Source organism: Pyricularia oryzae, chromosome 5 (genome assembly GCF_000002495.2).
Source record: "Pyricularia oryzae 70-15 chromosome 5, whole genome shotgun sequence".
NCBI lineage: Eukaryota > Fungi > Ascomycota > Sordariomycetes > Magnaporthales > Pyriculariaceae > Pyricularia > Pyricularia oryzae.
The window spans coordinates 3,451,981-3,475,291 of NC_017852.1; the positions used below are offsets into that span (position 1 = coordinate 3,451,981).

Genomic DNA, 23,311 nt, shown 5'->3' on the forward strand with positions numbered 1-23,311 from the left:
TAGGTACCTTGGTGGTTTCGTGGTAGATATCATGCCATAGGTCTGAGCTTAATACAAACGAACAAAAAGGCATTGCAGCATTTTCCTGTCCAAAATGGAATCCTTCCGGCCAGTCGTATTCACTGGGACGGAAACGTTGCACCAACCCGAAGGCGGCGACCCTCCACCAAAGTTCGTCAGGCTCACAGAGGAACAGCGTCAGCGCGTCAGGACACTGCGAAAAGATGCCTACATGACGTTTGCCGAAATATATGACATCACCGGCTTTTCGCAAAAACAGATCCGACGCGCAATCAATGGCCCCAGTGGACCACCGCGTAGGATGGGCAGGCCGCCCAAGACCCCGGAGCAAAGGGCGGCCGACAAGGCCGCGAGGGAGGCTGCCAAAGCTGCTGAGTTGGGCAGGTTGTCCGAGGAATCGTCGGGGGATCAGTCGCGGGCCGGAGGTCAAGATGGTGCAACTCCTCAGCAAAGCCCACCGCCGCCAACGGTAGCGTCAGGTGCTCGCTCGGCCACTCCGGATTTGGCAGCTGTGGCCCGACATGTTCGGGATTCTGTTTCCACCCAGAGGTCAACCGCTGATCCGGAGCCTATGGACCCACCAGCCGCAGATAAACAAAAAGAGCAAGGAAGGTTGAATAATCCGATGGAGATTGATGATGATGAAGAGAGTCCTGAAGAGAGTCCGCCACCACAAACTCCCACCGCTGCCCCGATTCTCACAGAACCTTCTCATACCCTCACACCGGCAATACCAACGCAGGCGTCAATACTTGTCCCGCCGCATCCTGTCTCCACCATCACGACCGCCTCTCATCCATCCCCCACGCAGTCAACGTATTCAACGCAATCCCAGGGCCCAGTATCTGTTCCGCCGTCTCCCGTACATACAACCAACGACCCAGCCATTGTAACTCCAGCGGCTGTTCCAGGTCCAGCTATGCCAGGTTATATCGCGAATGGGCCTGCAGGAGGGTTTGCATTTCCGTTTCCTCAGGCACAGCAACATCCGCCGCCGCCACCACCGCAGCGGAAAAGGCTCTTCATCGTTTGGTGTGAAATGGCCCGCTCCTTTGGACGGCACAAGCCTCCCACCGCCATGATTGGCGTGTATTCTACAAGGAACTTTGCAAATGAGCACGGTTGTCGCGTCATTCGACAGTATTGTCTCAATGGCAAGTGCAAGGTCCCTCAGCCCAAGTGGTGGGTGGAGGAGAGGGACCTGCTGGAAGAGGGCGACCCGGGGCTATATTAGCCATCTTGCCAGATCATTAGTCGCCTCTCACTACTGAGTCGCATCGATGCGCATCGTGAATTTGGGCTCAAATGAGGAGGTATGGCTGAGACTGACCTCATTGTTAGCTGTCTGGATCTTTTTTGCAAGATCTACAGCGCTTCTCGTCATTGAAAACCCTGCCAAATGACACACGCCAAGCTTTTGGGGTTCTCTGACCATAATGGCGCTTCTGATGCGTCAAAAAGTCTACTGGGGTCTACCAATTTGTCCACGATGGCAATTGACAGGTGTGATTCTGATAGCGCACTTGATGCCTTATTGTTAGCACATTGCCCCATATCGTCTTGAGTCGTCTGTTCTAAAGGTCAGCATCTCTTTGATTGTTGATCTGTTTGCGTACGGTACAAGCAATGTCGACGAAGCAAAGCGGCTTTCAGAACCAGAATGATTATTGGTCACAACCAACATGGCAGCACGCGAAGGATACACAAGCCACTCTGACTTGGCGGGGTAGTGACATCATGTCTAACACTCTTTTGTACCCAGGGCACATCGTGAATGCGTCGCACCTGCGTGTTCCCCCTTGTCGCTGGTCACGGCAAGCAAACCTGATTTCTTGGAAAGTCTGCCCTGGGACTTTTGGTGGTGGTCGCACTATTGAGCGCAGCGTGCATTAAAAACACGGCGTCTGCCCTCTTGCGTTTGTCAACTTTGTCCTGCATTTACAAAAACAAACTTGTCCACGAAGTTCATATCCATCACGATAATACAACTAATTTCACAAACCACTACTACCCGACGACTCAGACCAACACAACCAACATGGACTTTCTCAAGAACGTCACTGGCGACAAGGATGCCGCCCAGAAGCCAACGAACGAGCAGCAGCAGACTACCAACCAAGCAGCTGGCGGCGGCTTCATGGACAAGCTCAGCGGATTCACGGGTGGCGAGCAGAAGCCAACGACCGAGACGCAGGAGTCATCCTCAGGAGGCTTTATGGACAAGCTAAACAGCATGGCCGGTGGCGGCAAGGAGAGTGAGAAGAGCGAGGATGCCCTCGACAAGGGTAAGTCTTGCTTTTGGGCACGAATCGGCGTTGCTGCTATTTCTTTATCCTTTCGGCTTCACGACACTGTCTTCGCGTAAACGGGTCTAAAATTATAAACTAACGGAGAGTTTTACGTCGCACACTTTTTTAGGTATCGACTGGGTTCAGGAGAACGTCATGGGTCAAGGACAGCAGAGCAACGAGAGTGCAATCGAGCAGGCCAAGGACAAGCAGATTGCTGGCTTCATTAGGGATCAGTACAAGACCACCACTGGATCCGACTTTCCTGTCAAGGAGAAGGAGACCTGAGAGGCTTTTCTTTTCGCCGATGTTGTCTCGGTGGTCGAACTAGTCATGGTTGTGACTGCGGAATACAGTGTGTGTATTTTGATCGCGTGACAGGTGAAACATGTCAACGTGGACATGGTAATTTTTTTAAGGGGAACCAAATTCGATATCTCTTTGTTCGAAGCATTATCCCCGTGTGGAATGAACAGTACGATGCTGATTCGAAATGTTGATTGGGTCTGCGCATGCGACAGCTGCCGTCGCTGCAGCACGAGTAAGGAACCTGCCGATAGAGTGCATGGGTATAATCAATTGCTGAGGTACCTACCTTAGGTAGGTACCTACCTAGGTAGGTAGGTCCCTTAGGTGATTGAGTAAGTAAAGCTTCGAAGGCACTCAATTTCAATATCAAGATTCCAAGCCGCTGCGAAACATGTACCCAAGAAAAATGACCAACTCGGAGCAATCTGGGTCACCGTGTCAAGTGGATCAGCTGCTAATCTGTGTTATGCTATCGCCAAGGCGCTTGGGAGATGGCAAATCCCTCGGTTCAAGCTTCCTTGACATTTCTGGGTCTGACAGGGGAGAACAGCGCATGATTTTATATATGGGAAAGGATTACCATATGTACGAAACTGTGCTTTGCGGTGTGGGGCTGGATTCCAGTCCCCCTACAACAACAGAAGATCTCCTGCATCAAACCGCAGCAGTGAGCCGTGATTTGCTCGACAAGTAGAGTGTGGAATCCGCTTTCGCTACTGCGTACTAGCGTAGGTAGGTAGGTACCTGGCAAGTAGGGTAGTCGCAAAATCGTCCAATTGTTGTAACTCGGCTCCGACTCCTTGAAACACCATGAACTGGTATTATGGGGTTGGAGACGAAAACAAAGGACTGCAACGCAGCCTCAGGCTTATATCTGGTCCATAATATGCGAGAATTGGAAGCTCTGGAAGTTCGGTATGGAATTTCGGCACAAGCAGCTGCTGCTCTTTGATGGCGACCTCTTTCTTCTCGCGGAGTAACTGCAAGTGCAGCGAGTACTGCTGCTTAGTGAGGCTAGTGTGCTTCGCGGTTAGCGGCAAACTGGGGGGACTCAATTTCGTTTAGCGTCGTCTTCTCGACTGCCCACTTTGAAGTCCCCTACCCCTGAAAAAATCGGAGCGGACGTGTTTGAACCTTATCCAAATTCGGCAACACAGGCATCGGAGACGACATCACTCGCCCATCAAAGTACGTACCGTGCTACGGTAGTACCGACTTTTTTTTTCTTTTCTTTTTCTTATAACTGTTTGTCTTGCTTGTCAAGCTGCCTGTTGACGCTACCCAAGACCCCCATAGCGGTTCATGCATAACCTTACTGTTGTTCTTAATAACGTCGAGCTTTTCCCGACAGGAACAGAACGGTTCTTTGCTTCAAATTGTCAGCCCTGAATAGTTCGGCTTCACCATAGGGCACTGCCTTGGCCTCATTTCTCTGGGCTATGCGTTGCATGGAAGCCACAAGTATTAGGAGCCAGGCATTCCTAGTATTGTTATATGATATGGAACAAGAATGACAGAAACAAGGAAGAAGGAGGGAATAGAATGATGGGTTCATCATTTTCGTAAGAGACTGAACCTTTGTGTGGAGTGTTTGCTCGGCTTGCGATATCAACAGAGAATGATTTGATCGAAGCTTTCGACTTCTGGCGACGGTTTTTACTTCAGATCGACTAAAACAGTCATCACAGGATGCCATAAGCTTTTTTGTTGGCAGCAATCGGAAAGACATCCGAAGCCCACGTGATGGTGTACCTTATGTGTGTGTGTAGCAAGGAACGAGGATTGGAACAACTAATAACCAATAGCCAAGCCCAAAACCCACCCCTCACTCCCCAAACATATTTTCGTTTGATGATGAGGTAACCGTCTACCCATAGCCAGCAACAACCAACAAGCGATTGCTCAAGGTCATACGGGCACATGTTGCAGTCGCAAGCCGTGGTCCCAGACACCCTTGCCAGGGGGTGGGACTTTTCATCACTAGCGGGTATCAAACGTCCAAAAACGGCAGCATATCCAGGAGTGGACGCCGTTTGGGGGTTTTCGCAAATGGATGGACGAGGTGAGGTTCCGCTAAAACCTCGTTGCTTCCCGTGGGGTTTTCTTGGCTTTGCTTTCTTCTCTTTTCCTTTCTACACTTTGTACCTGTTGCCACCAACCATCAACCTCTCATTATCTTGTGTTTTTCTTTCTTTCCTGTATCGTGCGGCAGGCCGTCAAATCTTTTCGCGTGTGTGCTGTGTGTAATATCGATACCTCTATTATCCTTACAATCTCTTTGTCCATCTTCCAACTCAATCAAGAGCAGGCCGGGTTACTTCCTTTTTCTTTTTCTTGGCATCTTTGAGAAGTTTACTCTTCACCGCCAAGACACAAAACACAAAGCCAAAATGATGGAACCAACCAAGGAGAGGCACGACTATGCCAACATTGACGAGCACGACGATGGTCGCTCGAGCACAGAGGTGGATGAGTCACTGATGGGAATGGATGAGGAGAAGCACTACAGCCGCCGAGACCACATGCTACCGTCGAGGAGGCCAAAGACGCTCGCAGCCAAGCTGCTTGCGCCCTTCAAGTCCGGCAGGTGGCTGATCGACACGGCGCTTCTGCTCGTCATTATCGGTCTGTTGGTCAAGGACAAGTGGAAGGAGGTGGGAAACCCGTGGCAAATCGGAGGTGACATCACAGGTGTTGGCCCGAAATGTATGCTTGATTCAAGTCCCCCCTACCCTTAATTGGAAACTTGATCGGGTAAAAAGGACCTCGACTGACAGCTCAAACTTTTACCTTTTCCAGTCTCGTCACAAATACAGACGTTCCACGTCGACCAGTCCTTCGCACCATCAAACACATCCGAGTTCTTCTCGGACGAGGTGTTGGCGCGATGGAACTCGTTGATGCCCCGGGGTATGGGCTTCCAGTGGGTTAACGACACGCACAAGTACCATGACCTCCCGACGCCCATCGTCTGGGACGAGGGCATGACCGTCTTCACCACCTCGGTGACGCACAACCTTCACTGCCTGGTAAGTTATGTTCCGAATTTGGAGTGTTCACCAGCTCCGTCTGGATTATTCTGCAGTTGTGATTAACACCCAGCTCCACAAAAAAACAGTTCGCCATCGTGCAGACCTACTCCGGCCTCAAGTCAGGCCACGAGCTGCCCGACGACCACCACTGGCACATGATTCACTGCTTCGACTACATGAGGCAGGCAATCATGTGCTCGGCCGACATGGCTCTCGAGGGTCTTGAGACCACCTTCCCCGACCACAACGGCGGTTCCGACGGCTGGGACTCCAAGCACGTCTGCAAGGACTGGAGCCAGGTCAAGGGCTACCTTGAGAGCGTGCGGGCTTACGACGATAAGCTTATTTACTAGGCCGTCGTTGATTTTCTTCAGGATTGATTTTGAGAAAATAGAGAGGGTTTAAAAAAAACACCATGTTGCTCTGGTAGCTTTTTTTTCGATAATAATACCACTTACGCGAAATGTTCACGATATTTATTGCATGGACGAAGTGTTTTTTAGGTTGAGTTTTCCCGCCGTGGTTCCTGAGGTTTGTCGTGACGCTCAATTGGTTCTCGAACTTTTTGCGTCAATTGTTAATGGATTTCGTAGGCAATACTCGAGAATCTAGATCCAGACGTCAGAGACATGAGTCGGGACAAATTCTGACGTGGTTTGCCGATCCATCCCGTTGACAAACCTGAATCAACCAACCAATTAATGTGATTCATGGTCACTCCATTTCCCATCGGCAGGCGGTTGCATCCCCTCAGAGTTTTAAAAACTCCGAAAGTCAGCATGTCGACCGTGCCCCCCGACCCTGCATCGTGTTAGGACAGCCACGTCTACTGTACAACACGGTAGCTTACTTCGCATTGAACAGTTCGCATCAATTCCTGCAACACTTTGCGTACAGATTGCCCCGGAGCGCTGGATTATACGCCTCGGTTGATGTAATTTCGACGCGCGAATTCCGATTCACCAAAGCCGAATTAGCCAATCTGATTCGATGGCAAGGTGCTCAAGAAGAAAATGATAACCCATCTCCCAGCAATCTGTCTAGGTTTGTTCGCCTCCACTATGAAGTAATTAAATGATGCACCAACTCGGTAGGTGTCACGCAGGAGAAATTAATCCCTGGCCAATCAACTGGCCTTTGAGCACCAAGCGTTACGGCTTCCCCAGAATCCGCCGAAGCTTGGCCGCCACTGCAGAAGTGAGTGCATCCATTAATGGCACCACTTTAAACCCTGCTCAATAACTTGTTGCCCGCCTCCAACTCTTCTCCCTTCCCCTCTCTTTTTTGGGAATCAGATGTAAACAAAAACAAACCCTGAATGTTGCCCATACACCCGGAATCGCCGGAACACACCACCAATTCCGTATGTAAGTGCATCTGGCATTCTCGCCTTCCTGCAAGCTACCTTGCGTTAGTTTATCTGGTTTGTACAACTTTCTGACCTTCTCAACCCTTAGAGATAGCCTTTCCAGTCCCGTCCATAAACACAATGGTTCAGACACGATCCGCCTCATCGACCGCGGTGCCGCGCCTGTCGCCCCCGCCTCCCTCACCAACAAAGCGACGCGTATCGAACCGCAGCGCCTCAAACACACCCGCACCTACCTCGGCCCCTGCGGCGGCGACGGAAGTGGAGGTAACAAAGCCCTTGGCAGCCCTCCGCGGCGGGAGCAGCAGCAGCACCACCTCCTCCTCGTCCCCCGCTATCCTCTCGCACACGCCCTCCACCCTGGCCCTCGCGTGGCTCGCCATCTCCCTGCCGCTGGTCGCCTGGGACACGGGGTACATCATGCTGCGGCCGCACAGCATGCCGGGTGGGTCGTGGCACGCGCCGATATGGGTGCCGTACGCGCTGTACGGGCAGGTCGACTACGTCTACGGCCGCGAGCGCTGGGAGGCCGGCGACGGCTTCTGCGGCGCCCAGGGGACCATGAACATTGTCGAGTCGCTCATGTACCTGGCCTACCTGTGGATCTGGTACAGCAACAAGACGGCGACGGGCGCTAGCGGCAGTGGCGCCGCGAGCACGAGGGGTGCGGTCACTGGCAGGTCGGCGGGGTTGGCCATGCTCATCATGTTTTCGGCCTGCGTCATGACGGTCAGCAAGACGGTGCTGTACTGGCTCAACGAGAGCTGGTCCGGTTTCCACGGCATCGGGCACAACTCGGCGAGGGATTTGGTTGCGCTGTGGATTATTCCCAAGTAGGTGTTTGCGACTGATTTTTACTTCTTTTGCTGCGGGTTGACTTTGGTAAAAGCATATGCTGACACGTGCATTTTTTTCTGCAGTGGCGCCTGGATCATCTTCCCAACCTATCTCATCTATGCTTACGGCCGGGAGATTCTCGACTCCATGGCCCCGTCGACTCATCGCGCCACAGAGAAGCTGGAGTGATGCGACTACTCTGGGGTTTCAGAATTAAGATGAAGAGTTTCCGAGTATTTTATTGATGTGCCGTAATCGCAAAGTACATATGCAAGGGAGATGTCCAGCGGTGTAATTGTACGCTACCAGGAGGCGCGGACCCCTTTTTTTCTTACAGGTGGAGTACACAACATGATTTTGGACATACACATGTAATACGGGCGCTTTTTGACCTTGCTTCAAAGACGCTATTGTTTTTCCTCATTAAATTCATGACGGCTATGTACAAAATTTTCTTTCCGCTGCTCATTTCTCCTTAGTCGATCTTGATGGTCATCTTGCCAATGTGCTTCTTGTTCCACATGTACTCGTACGCCTCCTTGATCTGGTCGAGCGAGAAGACGGTCTTGTCCATGACGGGGTGGATGTTGTTGACCTCGATGGCCCGAACCATGTCCTCCATCATGCTCCTGGGACCGACGTAGGTTCCCCTGATGGTGCAGATGCTGCTCAAGCTGGAAATGACGCTGGGCATCTTCTCGCCGGCGGCACCGCCCAGGAATCCAATGACGGAGATGATACCCTCGTACTTGATGGCCTTGAGCGACTGCTCAAAGGTGCCGAGACCACCGACCTCGATGATGTTGTCGACGCCCTCGCCGCCCTTGGTCAGCTTGCGGGCCGTCTCGCCCCAGTTCTTGTCCTCGTTGTAGTTGATGACGTGGTCCGCGCCCAGCTTCTTGAGCATGTCCAGCTTGTCCTGCGAGCTCGACGTGGCGATGACGGTGCAGCCGACCGCCTTGGCGAACTGCAGCGCAAACAGCGACACGCCGCCCGTGCCCTGCACCAGCACCACGTCGCCCGGCTTGACGGGCTTGCAGCCGTACAGGGCGTTCCAGCTGGTCAGGCCCGCGCAGGTGAGGGATGCCGCCTCGACAAAGTCGAGGTTCTCGGGCGCGCGGACCAGGCCCGTCTCGGCGAACACGCCGTACTGCCTCAGCGTGCCGTCGAGGACGCCGCCGAGACCGGTGGCGGCCGAGGAGAGCGTCACGGCACCGTGCTGGTGGCCCTGGTTGAAGAGCGTGACGACCCGGTCGCCGACCTTGAACTCCTTGACTTTGCTGCCAACCTCGATGACCTCGCCGGCGCCGTCGGAACCGGCGACCACGGGCAGGTCCAGCGGGAATGGGTACTGGCCGCGGGGGATGATGAGGTCGCGGTAGTTGAGCGAGGCGCCGTGAAGCTTGACCAGAACCTCGTTCTCGCCGGGCTTGGGAACGGGGGCGCTGGTCTCGAGCTTCAGGTCGTCAAAGGCCTTGGTGGAGCCGGTGATGACCAGCTGCTTTTGTGTTGAAGGTGCCATGATTTTGGATGTGTGATGGATGTGTAAAAAAAGAGATTGGGTATAGTAGTAAAGTTCAAAAATGAAATATTGATCTGGTAGTGTACAAATGTAGATGAGATCGTGTCTAATTATACGTCCATCAAATCCAGCTTCTCACACCACACAAGTTCTTGCAGCAGCGCTTGGTTATATAGTACGTCCCTTCTACCAGATAACATTGTTCCGACCGCCATCATTAGTAAGTAGTCGCCCCATCTCATCCATAAAAAAAGCGACCAGTTGTGGAGATTATACCATTGTACCACGTACTAATACTATGGCACGCAAACCATATCACAAATGCGCGGGAAAACTAGCACCCGCCCCAAGTTCCATTATCTTCCAAGGGCCCCGCAATTTTCGAGCACCAGTAACAGTGACATCATAAATCCATCTACTGAAAAAAACAAAGATCGAGTCCGTTTCTATGGAGACGATTCCACGCAAATCCCTAGATGGGCCCGCATTTTAGCCTGTACCGAAGGAGTGTTGCGACTCGGTGAGTACGGTACAAAAAGAAGCTCTGCATCGCCACCGCCCTGTTTGTGTCACCACTCATGTTGTCGGTTGGTTGGATGTTTGAGAAATTCGAGCTGTGGGATGCTTGCTCTAATTTGAGCGATTCGCTCGGATTTCTTTTACGTTGCGCACACGTCAGATTTTTGTTCTGCTCAAGGTGCTTACTGGACCAACCAGGTTACGCAGCATGACTCGATGGGAGAGTGAACGGCCAAGAGCCAAGATGGAAAATCTGTCAGAGAACCACACTAAAAACCCGCTGATATCACTCGGTGGGTGCTAATCGGAAAAACCAAAGTGGCATGGTGATGCAAATGGAAATTCATTCTGTCCTGGTCTTGGCAGATCAAAAAGAATCTGACAATGTAAAGCTCATCCACACCCCAAAGAGCAGGGAGCAGTCTCCCAGAATTCGCTATGTGGAATTGCAAAGATTCGACCGGTCGACCGGTCATGATGGCTTTGCTATTTTTTGGGTCTTGAATTCAGTGAAACGCGACGAAAGTCCCACCCTGTATCAAGAATCCCAGACCAGATTCAGGCTTGGACGGCTCTCAAGGAGGGCAAATGCAGAAAAGCATGTCACGATTTAAGGTCCATGTAGCAGGTTGACAGGAGCGTGAGACACTTAGCGGCTGTTTATCCAAGCCGTACAACTGTTGAACGACCGACTGGCTAGCCATTCGTTTCTGTATGTTTCTCAAAGGAAAATCTCTGCAGCCAGAGAGAAAAACGTATGCTTGTACGATATCCACAAATCAAAGCTTCCGCACAGGAACACCTGTTGCGAGCTTAGCAGTAATTTAGATCTCGAGACTGGTATGGAGGTGCAAGGAGGTATGCGTGTACTGATTGCTATTTTTAAATTGTGACAAAGACTGAGCCATCAAAAAGGGCAGTTCTCACTGCCAACCCACTAGTTATATGATATATCTCATGTAGATATTTCCAGAGGGCGAGAAAGAGAAGAGGAACAACAATACTTCCAACCAAACACAAGCTCCTGCCATCTACCTATCTAGCTGGGGATACACATGAAGGAGCTGACATCGTCGTTCCAGCCAAAAATGCGGAGGTCTTCGTGAGGATTGTCGGACCTGATCGGTCCGCCCCGAGGACCCTGGCAAGTGGTAGTGCTGGTGCAAATTTGGTATCATTAGTCAACACGCACCCTGCAGATAACAGCAGAGAGGGGTTGAATTTCAACTTACCGCCAGATGAAGCACGAGAAGCCCACTGTCCGGGTTCTGAGAGAGGAGAGCGACTTGTCCCAGGTGGTACCGCCGAGGTTGTCTGGAGGTGCGATATTTTGCATCAGCCACACGATTACAACTCCACACAAGGCAATTCTTGATGAAGACCTTCAAGACTAGGGGGCGCTTACAGCACTGAAACTCCTCGGCGAGAAAGATGCCGCAGTCGTTGAAGTTGATGGCCCTGCAAACCTCGAATTGGACGTTGGCGGCAAGTATGGACGAGGTGCCAGCGGTGGCCTCCTTGGCGGGCACTGCCTTGACCTCCGCCGGGGCGGCTGCTGCGGTACCGGCGAGGACGGTGGCCATGAGGGTGACGATGGAGAGTGAAAGCATATTGGCTGTGAGTAGAGGGAGTTTGTAGCTTGGAGGTTCTGTGCTGTGGATATCTTTGGATTCTGGTTGATGCTGGAAAGGAAAAGATTTTTGAATTTGAAGAATAGTTGCATGGCTTATATGGTAATTTCTCCTTGGGCATACGATGTGTGCAGTTGTCTCATCATGATATTCCTGCTAAAATATGTCACCAGCAGACCGTACCAACTTTCTCTCAGTAAACAATCATCCAGCCAATCATAGGTTTGTGGAACATTGAATAAGGGAGTCTCCTGAGATTTTCAGTTCAATTTTATGCACCTTTCCGCATTCGGCTTCCCTACTACCATCATATGCACTTTTCAGCTGTCAGCTTTCTCATTATTATATTAAAGAGAGCCGAAGCAATCAAAACAATGTCATATAATACAACCTTCTCCTGCATCTTTGATAGCTTTGGCACCCGTTGGCCACCAAGACGTGACATTACAACTTGCTTGTGGCAGCTGATGAGTTCACCCGAAGTCTGGGCGTAAGTCTTTCGTGTCGCCACAGATGCGCACCGGGAAAATGCAAGATGCTTTAAACAAATGCTGAAGGCCGGGGGAAGGCGACTGAACCGAGAAAGGACTTACGGAAAACTAACTAGAGACACGGTTGGCGGTGGAAATTGCTCTCTGGTGAGAGCAAGATAATCTGATGTGAAGGAGGAACAAATATCTTGTTGGAGAACAAAAGCTTGGGTAAAATCGCTGTTCTCATGTACCAAACGTATGGCGTGCCGCGTGGTTGCATAACTTGCATTATGTACTCAGGTTCGCCTCAGCAACGAAAAAGGTTTGATTTGATGATTCTAGTCATCCAATAGCAGGACTCCCAATATTGTTCACTCTCAATGTATGTCACCGTTGGAAGTAAGTAGGGGGATCACGGTGTGGCAAGCTTAACAGTTTGCATTGCCTGAAATGGAGGTTCAGGTTGCCCAAGGTCGCTGGTTGCCAAGCCAAAGGAGATGCGGGTTAGGGTAAGCGCGCAGTCTGGCTTGTCTGGCCCTTTGTTTGCCTTGCTTCCACTCTTTCCAGTTTCCAGGCATCTTACAGGCTGTAATTACATGATGACCATCATCCTCCCGTCCAGTGACACTTGGCAAACATGGATGCTAGCACGTGTATTGTGCGTCGATCGCCATTGCGACTGTACTCCATATTAGTTAGTACCTTCCCGCAGCTGAGAATGCTAGCGCATCTTAGCGCGTTTCCTTTGCGCAATTGGCGCCGTTTCCTGTTGGCAATAGCAGCCATTTACGTCATGACCGTTTTGCAAAAACAATCTTGTGTCCCTTGAAGTTGCAGCGTCACTGCATACCATTCACTTACGCCTCAAAGCTGCATGTTCGAAATTTCGTTTCCCTTTAATGTTGCATGGCTCGCAAATTGAACCGAAAGACTTCTAACTATCTAATTTCTGACCTGGATTTGTCAAAAAAGTGCATGTTGCACTGCCATATTCCCTTGCTAACATCAGGCCCTAGATTAGCTCTTGCCAGGTATCACCATGGACGCAGGAACTAACCCTTCTTCCCGCGCCGGTGAAATGCCAGCCAGCGCCGATGCAAACCCCGCCGCCGGCGACCAAGAACAGGGAACCGGCATCGTGGATCTTCTACCAATACCGGACAACATCCAACCGGTGACGGACCCCACCCGTAAAGAAACCTCAAATACCCTCGAGGGCGATGTGACTCTGTCTCACGCTCTTGCATCAACAGATAAAGACAACCATAGCACCAATGGAGTGCTCGAGCTGAACCATGGACGTACCGAGGCGGCGGATTTGGGATGGCACGAAAAGAAGCAGAACATTGCAGAGCCTCTGATCGGAGGTCTCTCCAACGAGGAGCTCTGGATCTTGGTTAGGCGATTCAACAAGGTATGATGCACGCAAATGAACCCGTCCGAGTGTATGGGTTACTTCGTCTAACATCATTGGCAGCAAATGTACCATGTGAAAGCATCGCCTTACCCGGTAGCAGGAAATCTTGACTTGAACTTTGCAGAGGAAGAAGAGTTCTCGCCCGACAAATTGCGGGCAAAGCTGGAGCGACTTTACACGACTGTGATTGTTGGACTGCTGGCGACTGTCAAACATGTTGCCCGTCTTCGATCTTGGAGAGAGTCTAGGCGGACTGCATGTTTCTGTGCTGTAGGTGAATGGCACCTCGTAATTCTACTTATTTCTCCCCTGCTAACGAGCCATCTTCCAGGCCTACGTTTTTGCATGGACCTTCGACTGCCTTGTTTTCCTCTTGTCGGCCACCGTTCTCACTCTTATAGTGTATGCACCATCCCGAGCCTTTCTGTTCCCACCAGCCCCCATGTCACTCGTCAGCAGCAAACACGGCGGTGTGCAAAAACCCAAATCTGGTGTTCTTGGAAGCCATGACAGCGTCACAGGAGCGCCAGAGAACCACAAGGGCGAGGCTGTCGAGCAGGAAGCAAGCAACTTTGTCAACGGAATGACTTCGGTCGCCCTCAGCAGTGCTGTTGGCAAGCATCCGCAAGACGATGCGGATGGCGAAGATGGCGCACTGGACTCGGCCGGCGGACCAGACCCTACCACCATCGCTGTCGGTACGGCCGATGCGAGGGAGAAGGCTCAGGGCAAAGATACCGATGCCAGCAAAGACAAGACAAAGGTGCCCATGGAGACGGCCATGTGGACAAAGATGCGCCCCATTATGCACGCTATCACTGAAGTGACTGACACCTGGGAGCGATTTGCCAAGTAAGTTTTAGGCCCAGGCGCAAGATCACCACAAAAGACACCATGGCTGATAATATATTTCTAGCGCGCTTTCACCAACTCGACCTTTCCCCCAAGAGGTTGCTCGCCTCCGCCTTGGCACTCTCGTTCTTCCAGTGGTTGCTGCATCGCTACTTGTGTCATCCTACGTTTTTGTCAAAGCGATAACTGCAGGTATCGGCTTTGTATTCTTTGGGGAGCCCATAATTACCCGGGGACTGAACTGGTTGAACAGGACGGTGCCCAATTGGCAGAAGCTCTTGGAGTTACGAAAGTAAGCTAACATGTCTTTATTCTACTGATGTCCCCTCGGTTGCTTCTATCGGAACACAAGCCGTGCCCCCGGTCCTTTGCTAACCGAGTATAAACACAGCACCGCACTCAAAGGTGTCCCGACTAATGCTCAGCTCACAATCACGCTTCTTCGAATTGGCGAGAACAACAAAGCACCCGTCCCACCACCCCCTAGAATTACCGATGGACCGCCTGACCAGCCGGCTCATGTTACCGATGAACACCTTCGGGCCACTGGAGCCGAGCCTCCCCTCAATGCCACTGCGGAGGAGCTAGATGAAGCCATGGCCCACAACCCACGAACCAAGTACGAGACGGACGGTACAGACATTGAAGCATCCAAGTCGAGCAAGCACGGCAAGGTGGGGAGCAAGATCATGGGTCTTTTCAAGGGAACCTCGAAAGGTGGTGTGAAGACGGCAATCGGTACAGACACGATGCGCGCAAAGGTCCTTGGTTCGCATCCTGCCAAAGAGAGACTGGGTGTTGTGCCACCCAAGAAGGGAGAGACGGACATCAAGACGGGCCCTGTAGAGTTCAAGGCCCGACACGAGGGTAGAAAGGGTCGCATCTACATCAGCGCGACACCGGCACTTGTTGGCTTCAGCACCAAGGAGGGTGATAGCGACGATGGACACAAGGCCAGCGAAGATGTAGTGCACCCCGAGTGGAGCGTTGCCGTTTCTGAGATAGCGGAGCTCAGGAAGTTTGGCGGGTATGGATGGAAGGCGAAGCTCATTGTGGGTTGGTCGCTGGAGCGAAAAGTTGAGGACGGCCTTGAGATTATTACGCACAGTGGCAAGAGCTTCAAGGTTACGGCTTGTCCGCTGCGTGATGAGCTCTTCAACCGTCTCGTCGCTATGGGCGGCCAGAAATGGGTTGCATGGTAGACTGCTGAGATATTACAGATTCAATGTCTGCCATTGTATGTTGATCAAACTTTAACGAATTCAGTCCCATGTACTCTAAATTCTAGCGAGCAAATTTAGCCAACACTGTGGCTTATCAGTATTGCTTAAACCTGCTTTGTTTATTTGCAGGGTTACATACATTTCTTTCAAATCAGATTACCCTCTACACAACCAACCGAAAATGAATACGTTTACTCCACAACACCTTTGCCCTCAAGGCTCACGGTGTCATCTCCATACACGTGCTGTACCTACGCTCAGCCGCCAAGGCCGAATCCCCATTGACTTCAACAGGCACCTCGTAAACCTCGAGCTCGCTCGGCTTTGGCAGATTGAGCGGCATCTCCTGGGGGTCAATCTGCACAATCCCCTGGGAATGGAGCTCTGCCTTGACGTATACATCAGCCGTGCCACCTTCGTCATCCAAGCGCTGCTACTTTCTGCGTTCTCTAATCCAAAGAACGAAAAGGACGGCCAGTGCCAGAGCTATTTGGCTGTTTCTGTTGGTTTTTGTTTCATCTTGTCAGTGGTTTTTTTTTCTTTTCGACGTCGTGTAGTATCAGCTGAAAAGCAATGCCGATAATTTGGACGCTGTCTCCTTGAAAGTGAGGTTGGCTTCGTTGTTCTTGTACAAAGCCTGGAATCGTAGAGCCCCTGAGATTGGAAATAAAGAGAGAAAAAAAAAGAAGAAAAGTGAGCGCTGGGCGGTGGTTTCACTTACTACATTCATCATGGCACCTGACGCCCTGCCTCCAACCAGTCCCCCAGCCGTCGTTCTTTGGAACGTCACTTGTCTTTGGAGGTAGTGGGTGCCCACCATTTTCAAGTCAGGTCGCGATGACAAAGTCGCTTTTGGGGCGAAAGGCCCATGCAGAAAAGTTTACTCCGGGGTTGGTGGTTTATATCCGGGAGTACAAACAAGCGATTTCGTCCTCGCCGCTCAAATCCTGGTTCGAATCTGCCTCCTTTTCGAAAAAAAATAAAGGCGCATTTATCCTGAAGCAAGGGAACACTCGCCCATGAGCAATCCATAGTAAACCCAGTGGGAGGGTGACTTTCACGGTCCTGCCAAGGTGAAAAGATATATTGTTGGGTGTAGGATTAGATAGATAAGCGATTTGATCTCATCCGTTTGTGCCACGGCTCTTATTCTAGGTCTCGAGGTCCAGAATATTGAAGCAGGTAACATCTACCTATCTCGGAGTTGGTCAAGAACTACCTATAGGCGGGTATTCGGTAGCCGTGGGGTAGCTGTCATGTTGGATTTCCAAAACAAAATTGATATGGAGAAAAAGGAGCAATCTATAGCTCTACTGTAGGCAGATCATAGATGGCGCATGGGTTGTACGATTGGAGTATTGAGATGTTACCATATAATTGGCTCAACACGCATGATGTGACAGAGCATTGAGGGGGCGGCGCTTTATTTTCGAGCATTACCATGGTCCATGGAACCAACGAGGCGTGCTTTCGATATCATGGGCCTGGCAGAGCTCTTCTGCTCCTGCTTGGACGTCCTGCGGAAATCAATTGATATCTCGTAGTAGGCAGTCTGCCTACCTACCCATCTTATGTACCGAGGTATTTCGGAATCGACTCGCGCGCTTTTTATTGCCAATCGAAACCGACAAACTAACATTCCATGACCAAAACCGTCCAAGATCTGGCAATGTTGTCCACAGCCCACAAAAACAATCTCTTGAGTCTGAAGAAAAAGAAATCGAATGTACATTTTGCCGCATAGCGCCTGGCGAAAATTAGTGATTGGATTCTCCAAGCCCAAATATCAGTTCTATATCTCGGGATTTTATCGTTCAAAAGGTTCGGGAAGACGCCTCGCAGAATAGTAAAGTAGAATTGCTGGGAAAAGGGACGGCTTCACATGTGAAACTATGACATCAGTTCGGAGGCTTGGTTGAGATACTGGGGGGCTGAGGGGGCAATAGACCACCAGAGAATGTAAGCATTGCAGCGCATCCGGTGACGGACCGTCGCGTTCGAATGTTTGGGAATATGGTTTGTTTACATTCGCCGCCCATTGTTGTTGTTGGTATATTAAACTTCCTGCGGGTGAGGTGGTTCATCCATTGCCACCAGCTTAAAAGAAACCCCACGCCACGTCGCCACCATGCCATCGAAGCTTCATTTCTTTGAATTCCTCTCTCAGATGTGGGTTTTCTCGCAGATGGGATGACAGCCGCAATATGGGAACTTTGTCAAAGGATGGCATCACCAGTACAGCTCATGCCCTGCACAATACGGCCTTGCTTCAATATCTCGAATTTTACTGTCTGTGGTTTTATGCTTCCATTTCCGTAGAGTAGCGTCAGTTGTAGTTTGGTCAAGCTTGTATCAATTATTGACAAATCATTCAAAAGTACTTTTTTCCATGTGCTGGCCCTGATGGGCTCTGCCTATACCTACCAAAGTATATTTCTCTTATATACTTGACATGTAATTGAGGTTGAGTTCGGCAATGCAGAAAGTTAGACTGGCTAGGTGTGCTGTCCTGCCAACTAGAGGTATGACTGTGATACGAGCGCTCCTCCACGAACCTGTAGCTTCTGCTTTGAAATTCTAATTCCCAGCCTCCCAGATCCGAAAGAGTATATAATGAAGTTGTTCCTTCCATTTATTAGGACTTGAAATCTTTGCTTCCTTCTCCCCTCAAAGACACGACTATCTATCATGCCCAATCCTTCGCACCTTCCATACCAACTCTCTGTCACTCAAGGTAAATATGCTGCAAAGATTTTGCCCATCATCACCATTTCACCTCCATTCTTCTCGTGCTTGTCGAACAGATCTATACATGTATATCCCCAGACTTCATCACTGACCATTCATACGAACAACAGAAGTCGCAATGTCTTTACCTCGTCGCATGCCACAGGGTGCCGGGCACCAGCTCTATAGCCAGCCCAAGCCCAGACCTACCATCACCTGGACCGAGGGTGACATAGCCTTTCTCATACCATACTCGGCGAGGCAGAGTGAATACGACGCTCTCCCCGTCCGCGTGCCGGTGAAGGCTACCTGTCACCCAGTAATAATCCTCAAAGCATGCAGCACCGGTTCGGTAAGTTTCGGTCCCTGTTCCAAGATACTCACCAGTGTTCATTGATCATTCATCGTGGTGAAATGGCATCAGCCAAGGAGAAGCTCAAACTAACCTCCAACCACTTCCCCTCCACAGCACTACGTAGTGACGACCATCTCAGCATACGGCGTCAGCCCGGACGGCGGCCCGGCGCCCTGGGCCCAGCACGCGCACCGATTCAAGACGGCGCACGACTTTCGTGTCTTCACCGGCACGGAACCGTACGTCGACGCGAGCGGCCGCCACGAATCCCGCGCGCCCCTCACCCTCGAGCCCGGCATGCGGATGCCCAAGCCGAAGACGAGCTGGGTGTACGCCCGAACAGCATTCCTGGTCCCGGCCTCGGTGCTGGGCGTATTCAACAAGTCGCCGACGCAGCTGCGCATGACGACGGCCAGCCTGGGCGACCTGCGTGCGCACATGGCGCAGTGCTCGTCGGGCAAGAGTGGATATCGGGGTTCGGTCGACGTGAACGGCCGGGTCAACTGTGCGTGTTGTTGTGGTGGCTCGCCGCCGCAGCAACCGCCTGTTGTTCCCGTGCTGGGTCTCGTCAGCCCCGCCCTGGCTGCTGCCGCTGGCGGCTGCGGTGTCAAGTCTGCGCCCGGCCCCATCCGCCCCATGCCGCCGGCCAACGCTCCCGCCGGCCCACGATCTTGGCGCCCACCACCAGCTGCGGTACCTGTTGTGTCCGCTCCAACAACGGTGGTTCAGGCACCGAAATCGTGGGCTGCGATAGCCGCGCGAGCATGAGGTGGTGAGGTAGCTTCCTGTCTGTGTGTTTGGGCCCTTGTTCAGCGACAGCCCATACTCTGGTGACTGGCTTGTTCGCGACTTGTGGTTTTTGACTCGGACGGCGGCAGCCCCTAGGCTAGTGCTTGGCTATCCGCTGGTTGTGGTCTCAAGCACAGAGGATCGAATGACAGTCATTGGCTTGTGCTTTTGGTCGGCATCGTTTGATACATCTGGCGTGGATGTTGTCTTGCCAGCTGGTCGCTCTCAACATCAACATCGCGCTCACAGACTCGGCTTTACCTGGCGCCGCGATGGGCTAGCCCAGCATCCGCACAGCACGACTTGACAGCGGGATGCATCGAGCTTCCCCCGAGCGTCCTGCGAGCCTTGGCAGGATTTTTGGCAAGCAGACGCGTCGCGATTTTCCGAGGCATGAGCTTCCCGAAGGATGCCCTGGAGTCACAGGCCCACAGGTACAAGCCTGCTTGGTCAAGCGTGGATACAAGCAAGAGAGACTGGTAGTCCGATCCAATACTGTATGGGCATTGCGACAATCAGAACTCGACTGAAATGGCAGCATCAATCGACGTGGACAACCGTTTGCATCAAAGCCAGCCAGACGAGGGCTGGTTCCTTGGACCATCATAAATTGCCATGGATTCAGATTGGCATTGTGATGAGCGAGGGAACATGTTTGATTTCTCCTCGTCTTGATTTTTTTCTATTGAAGTTTTTTTCTTCTTCCTTTTTTCTCCCGGATCATTTACATTTTATGTTATAACTGCCTTGGCTTCTTGGGTACCTATATGAGTTGATCATCAGTTGCATTTTGGGTATGGCAATTCCTCTTTTGTTGGATTCGGCAACAAATCGAGTTTTGATTCTTATTTTTGTCTCTCTGTAACACTCGTCCACTTTGTGAATCAAACATAACCGTGATTGCCATACTGTAATCTATAACTTACCCTGAGAAACTAATTAACATTACATCTGTCATGCGTCCTGATCCAGAGCATGGTACCAGTGAGACCCTTGGCTTTCCTCGTCTTTTTTTGCTGCCGCACACACACCCATGAACGTAGAAAAGTCACGAAAACCACAACTACCTTGCAACGAATCATCAAGATCGGAGCATCCTCCCGCAGTGTTGTCCCCACAACTATACCAATCCCTTGCCGCAGGCAAACGAACCAGGCCAAGGCCCCGGTCTGGACTGAGTGCAGGGGGTGTCGACTGTTTGCCCGGATGTACTACCGACAACCTGGAAACTTTGATCATCAATTAACCTGCCTTTCCGCTCAATCAAACTGATCGAACCGACCGGTGCCAATATTCTCATTACCAGGTAGATTTGTCAAGCAAAAAAAAAAAAATCCAACTGCCGATCGTAGAGGCGAAAAGACGTTCGAGTTTGCTCCGCCGCCGCAAAATGACCACAGCCAATATGAAGAAATGAACCTTCACCGACGGATAGCTACCAAGCTCTAGCCACCCCTGGTCTGCATCTATGCATCCACTCTATGCGATTTCCCGTGGGCAAGAGGTTGCATTCGCAGGGGGCCCGGAGCCAGATCTTGGTGTGGGACTGTGGGTGAATGTCGTGCACCCACGCCTTCTTCTGGTCAGAGCCTGCTACGAGCCGCTGTCACCGCTCAGTCCTGAGCCCTTCTGGTATTTTGACGGGTCAACAGGTTCGCACTGTAGTTCCGGGGGGTGGCGATCTGTTGGGCAGTTCTTTTCGGGTAGCCTATTACTTCGTAGGAGAAAAAAAAAGAAGAAGAAAAGAAAAGAAAAAACGGGTTCCCGGTTAAAAGTTCTGTTCGATTTACCCCCTGCTTCATCGTACGATGCTTTTTTTCCTCCACATCTTCGCCCCCAGAGTCATATCCGAATTAACCGAATGTTGGACAAGAAAAATTTCAACTAGCCACAAAGGAATAGGTGATTGGTTTGTTGCTGTTGTCCGTTTGCCTGTTGGGTTATTGCGCGGGATCATAGAAAGTGTGGCCCCACTTTTGTACCGTAGTCTAAGTTGACTTGTCAAGTATGATATCTGACCAAAGTTCGATTTTCAAGATGACTTCTCGGATCAGTTTTTTTGTTGTCGTTCCCGCAATTTAGATGCCAAATATAGTCAAACAAGTACACATTCAAGGACTTGATGAACAATGCAAGAAAGCTCAACTGGATGCACAATGCAGGCCCAAAAAATATGTAGGATGTTTGCCGTGTCGACGAGCAAAGTGACCGTGCCGGGAAAGCCGAACAAACCTCCGTGACCATTATCGAGAATTCAAACAGGTTATCAAATCAACAGTTGTGAGACAACGGACCACTCATGAGGCAATGAAAGTTGTTGATCTGGTCCCCTGGATGTCTTTCGGCCAACTTGCCATTTATTCCTCATCATCATTTCGGCCTTTGCGAAACATTTGTTCCCGTTCGGAGGGTGTATCGATCCATCGGTACACTCTGATTAGCACTCAAGGTAGTCCTGCCGGTGATGGTGAGGATGCCGCATCACCAAGCGCTGCTTACTCATACATCAACAAGGAAAACGAGAAAAATGGACTACTCTCTCCTCAAGCCGTTTGTTTGATCTTTGTTTTCCCTGCCTGTCATCCTGCTTTCACTTGTTTTCTTGCTTCTCCTCCAGTCACATCTCAGCTGTTATCTTCTCTTGTTTCCTCCCAGGGGATACATCCCTCCCGAGCCTGTCCCGTCATCTTGTGCGTTTGTTGCGTCAGGTCCTTTGACAAGTCTGACATCAGAACAAAGAAATTCTGTCATAATTTTTTTTTTTTGCATGCAAAGAACACCGCTTTCTTGCCCTTGTCCCGTGAGTCAAGAAAGTTTCCTTCTTCCACCGTGGGTCATAGTCGGTAGACTCACTCTCTCTCTCTCTCTAAATCCAACAATATATGCGCCAGTCCGCCCAGACTTGGATCTCCAGTTTTTCATGAGTTGGAAAATATGGAGGGCCAATGGAATCTCAGGCTACCATGCAGACGGCCTCGCCGACTTGCAGCTTGCAGCTGGGCTGCTTTGCGATTCTGTACAGCTGGTGTTGTGCATATGTCTCTCGTCTTTGGCCCAGCGGTCATTGTGCCCGGCATGGCCATCCTCAGGGGCACGTCCACCTCCTCCTCTTGTGTTCTTGGGAACATGTTGCGTCTGCGGCAATTCTGACAGTCAACATGGACCTATATTGCTTCATGCTTGCAGGCCGGTCTTCATCTTCACATGCTTGGGCTAACGCGAACCAACTCGTCAGTCTCTCGAGCATTAGCCACTCCAAGGCAAGGTAGGTAAAAGACGGTGAGAACATACTGCGAGGCAATGAAGAACTGACCGTTCTCGACAGCTTTTCGCCACATCAGCCCAGCCAACGCACGGCATCTTGCAGCATATAGTTGGAACACACAAGCACCCGGCCGCTCCCCCGCACACCTCCAGAGCCTAACGCTGCCAGCTCCCACACCGCTCTCCAGAGGCGCCGTCGTTCTAGTTCTCCGGCATTAAGGAGCAGACACTCACAGCGCAGGAGCAAAGTCGGGCGAGCCGAACCGAGTGCTGAGACGGGGGCAGCTGGACGAGACAAAGACCCAATCGACTCGGGCCTTGGCCTTTTTGTGGGGGGGAGTCCAAGATTGCACTTTGGTCTTGGTGGCGGTGTAAAAAGGGGGTTCGAGAGGCGGCTCTTTTGTGGGAGTGGGTTGTGCAAAAGCAGGCAGGAAGAAGAAAGAGACGTGGTATAGTTGATATCGAATCGACGGAAAAGTTGGCAGTTCCGCGCGGAGCAGCCCGAAAGACGACGACGACAGGCTCTCCGCTGCCCGACTAGCACTCGCACGCATACGCACACGCAGACATATATATAAGAGCTCACAGGCTCTCAAAAGACGACATGGGAATCTTGGAAGTCCGAGGGAGCGAGAAAAAGAGGAAACTGCCTTGGAGTGGATTGGTTTTTGACAGCAGGGGAA

General features: G+C 51.2%; 10 protein-coding genes across 12 annotated transcripts; 6 read left to right on the forward strand and 4 right to left on the reverse strand.

The window, feature by feature from the left end:
• Nucleotides 1-94: 94 nt before the first annotated feature.
• MGG_11615 (uncharacterized protein) lies at nucleotides 95-1,255 on the forward strand (the record flags this gene model as incomplete). The annotated part of the gene is made up of 1 exon (XM_003718776.1): nucleotides 95-1,255. The coding sequence occupies one exon, from the start codon at nucleotides 95-97 to the stop codon at nucleotides 1,253-1,255; it is 1,161 nt and encodes a 386-aa protein (XP_003718824.1).
• Nucleotides 1,256-2,059: 804 nt separating this feature from the next.
• MGG_00273 (uncharacterized protein) lies at nucleotides 2,060-2,597 on the forward strand (the record flags this gene model as incomplete). The annotated part of the gene is made up of 2 exons (XM_003718777.1): nucleotides 2,060-2,306; nucleotides 2,440-2,597. The coding sequence occupies 2 exons, from the start codon at nucleotides 2,060-2,062 to the stop codon at nucleotides 2,595-2,597; spliced, it is 405 nt and encodes a 134-aa protein (XP_003718825.1).
• Nucleotides 2,598-4,662: 2,065 nt separating this feature from the next.
• MGG_00272 (uncharacterized protein) lies at nucleotides 4,663-6,125 on the forward strand. The gene is made up of 3 exons (XM_003718778.1): nucleotides 4,663-5,324; nucleotides 5,418-5,647; nucleotides 5,737-6,125. The coding sequence occupies exons 1-3, from the start codon at nucleotides 5,009-5,011 to the stop codon at nucleotides 6,001-6,003; spliced, it is 813 nt and encodes a 270-aa protein (XP_003718826.1). The 5' UTR covers nucleotides 4,663-5,008; the 3' UTR covers nucleotides 6,004-6,125.
• Nucleotides 6,126-6,936: 811 nt separating this feature from the next.
• Nucleotides 6,937-8,407, forward strand: MGG_00271. Of its 2 annotated transcripts, none has more exons than XM_003718779.1 (3): nucleotides 6,937-7,017; nucleotides 7,108-7,852; nucleotides 7,940-8,407. In XM_003718779.1, exons 2-3 carry the CDS (start codon nucleotides 7,140-7,142, stop codon nucleotides 8,043-8,045), a joined length of 819 nt encoding a protein of 272 aa, XP_003718827.1. In that variant the 5' UTR covers nucleotides 6,937-7,017; nucleotides 7,108-7,139; the 3' UTR covers nucleotides 8,046-8,407. The 2 variants fall into 2 exon arrangements, with proteins under 2 accessions (XP_003718827.1, XP_003718828.1); XM_003718780.1 differs by having other exon boundaries at nucleotides 7,114-7,852.
• MGG_00270 (zinc-containing alcohol dehydrogenase) lies at nucleotides 8,242-9,583 on the reverse strand. The gene has a single exon (XM_003718781.1). The coding sequence runs from the start codon at nucleotides 9,376-9,378 to the stop codon at nucleotides 8,332-8,334; it is 1,047 nt and encodes a 348-aa protein (XP_003718829.1). The 5' UTR covers nucleotides 9,379-9,583; the 3' UTR covers nucleotides 8,242-8,331.
• A 1,353-nt stretch (nucleotides 9,584-10,936) lies between these two features.
• Nucleotides 10,937-11,507, reverse strand: MGG_00269 (uncharacterized protein; the record flags this gene model as incomplete). The annotated part of the gene is made up of 3 exons (XM_003718782.1): nucleotides 10,937-11,054; nucleotides 11,130-11,211; nucleotides 11,303-11,507. The coding sequence occupies 3 exons, from the start codon at nucleotides 11,505-11,507 to the stop codon at nucleotides 10,937-10,939; spliced, it is 405 nt and encodes a 134-aa protein (XP_003718830.1).
• Nucleotides 11,508-12,757: 1,250 nt separating this feature from the next.
• MGG_00268 lies at nucleotides 12,758-15,688 on the forward strand (the record flags this gene model as incomplete). Of its 2 annotated transcripts, XM_003718783.1 has the most annotated exons (6): nucleotides 12,758-13,191; nucleotides 13,255-13,415; nucleotides 13,479-13,688; nucleotides 13,750-14,270; nucleotides 14,335-14,562; nucleotides 14,662-15,688. In XM_003718783.1, 6 exons carry the CDS (start codon nucleotides 13,041-13,043, stop codon nucleotides 15,470-15,472), a joined length of 2,082 nt encoding a protein of 693 aa, XP_003718831.1. The 2 variants fall into 2 exon arrangements, with proteins under 2 accessions (XP_003718831.1, XP_003718832.1); XM_003718784.1 differs by having other exon boundaries at nucleotides 13,041-13,415; nucleotides 14,662-15,472.
• Nucleotides 15,689-15,713: 25 nt separating this feature from the next.
• Nucleotides 15,714-16,313, reverse strand: MGG_00267 (uncharacterized protein; the record flags this gene model as incomplete). The annotated part of the gene is made up of 2 exons (XM_003718785.1): nucleotides 15,714-15,923; nucleotides 16,215-16,313. 2 exons carry the CDS (start codon nucleotides 16,311-16,313, stop codon nucleotides 15,714-15,716), a joined length of 309 nt encoding a protein of 102 aa, XP_003718833.1.
• Nucleotides 16,314-18,359: 2,046 nt separating this feature from the next.
• On the forward strand, nucleotides 18,360-19,343 carry MGG_00266 (uncharacterized protein; the record flags this gene model as incomplete). The annotated part of the gene is made up of 2 exons (XM_003718786.1): nucleotides 18,360-18,572; nucleotides 18,690-19,343. The coding sequence occupies 2 exons, from the start codon at nucleotides 18,360-18,362 to the stop codon at nucleotides 19,341-19,343; spliced, it is 867 nt and encodes a 288-aa protein (XP_003718834.1).
• Nucleotides 19,344-22,322: 2,979 nt separating this feature from the next.
• On the reverse strand, nucleotides 22,323-22,724 carry MGG_17485 (uncharacterized protein; the record flags this gene model as incomplete). Its single annotated transcript, XM_003718787.1, has 2 exons — nucleotides 22,323-22,499; nucleotides 22,656-22,724. The coding sequence occupies 2 exons, from the start codon at nucleotides 22,722-22,724 to the stop codon at nucleotides 22,323-22,325; spliced, it is 246 nt and encodes an 81-aa protein (XP_003718835.1).
• Between the last annotated feature and the right edge of the window lie 587 nt (nucleotides 22,725-23,311).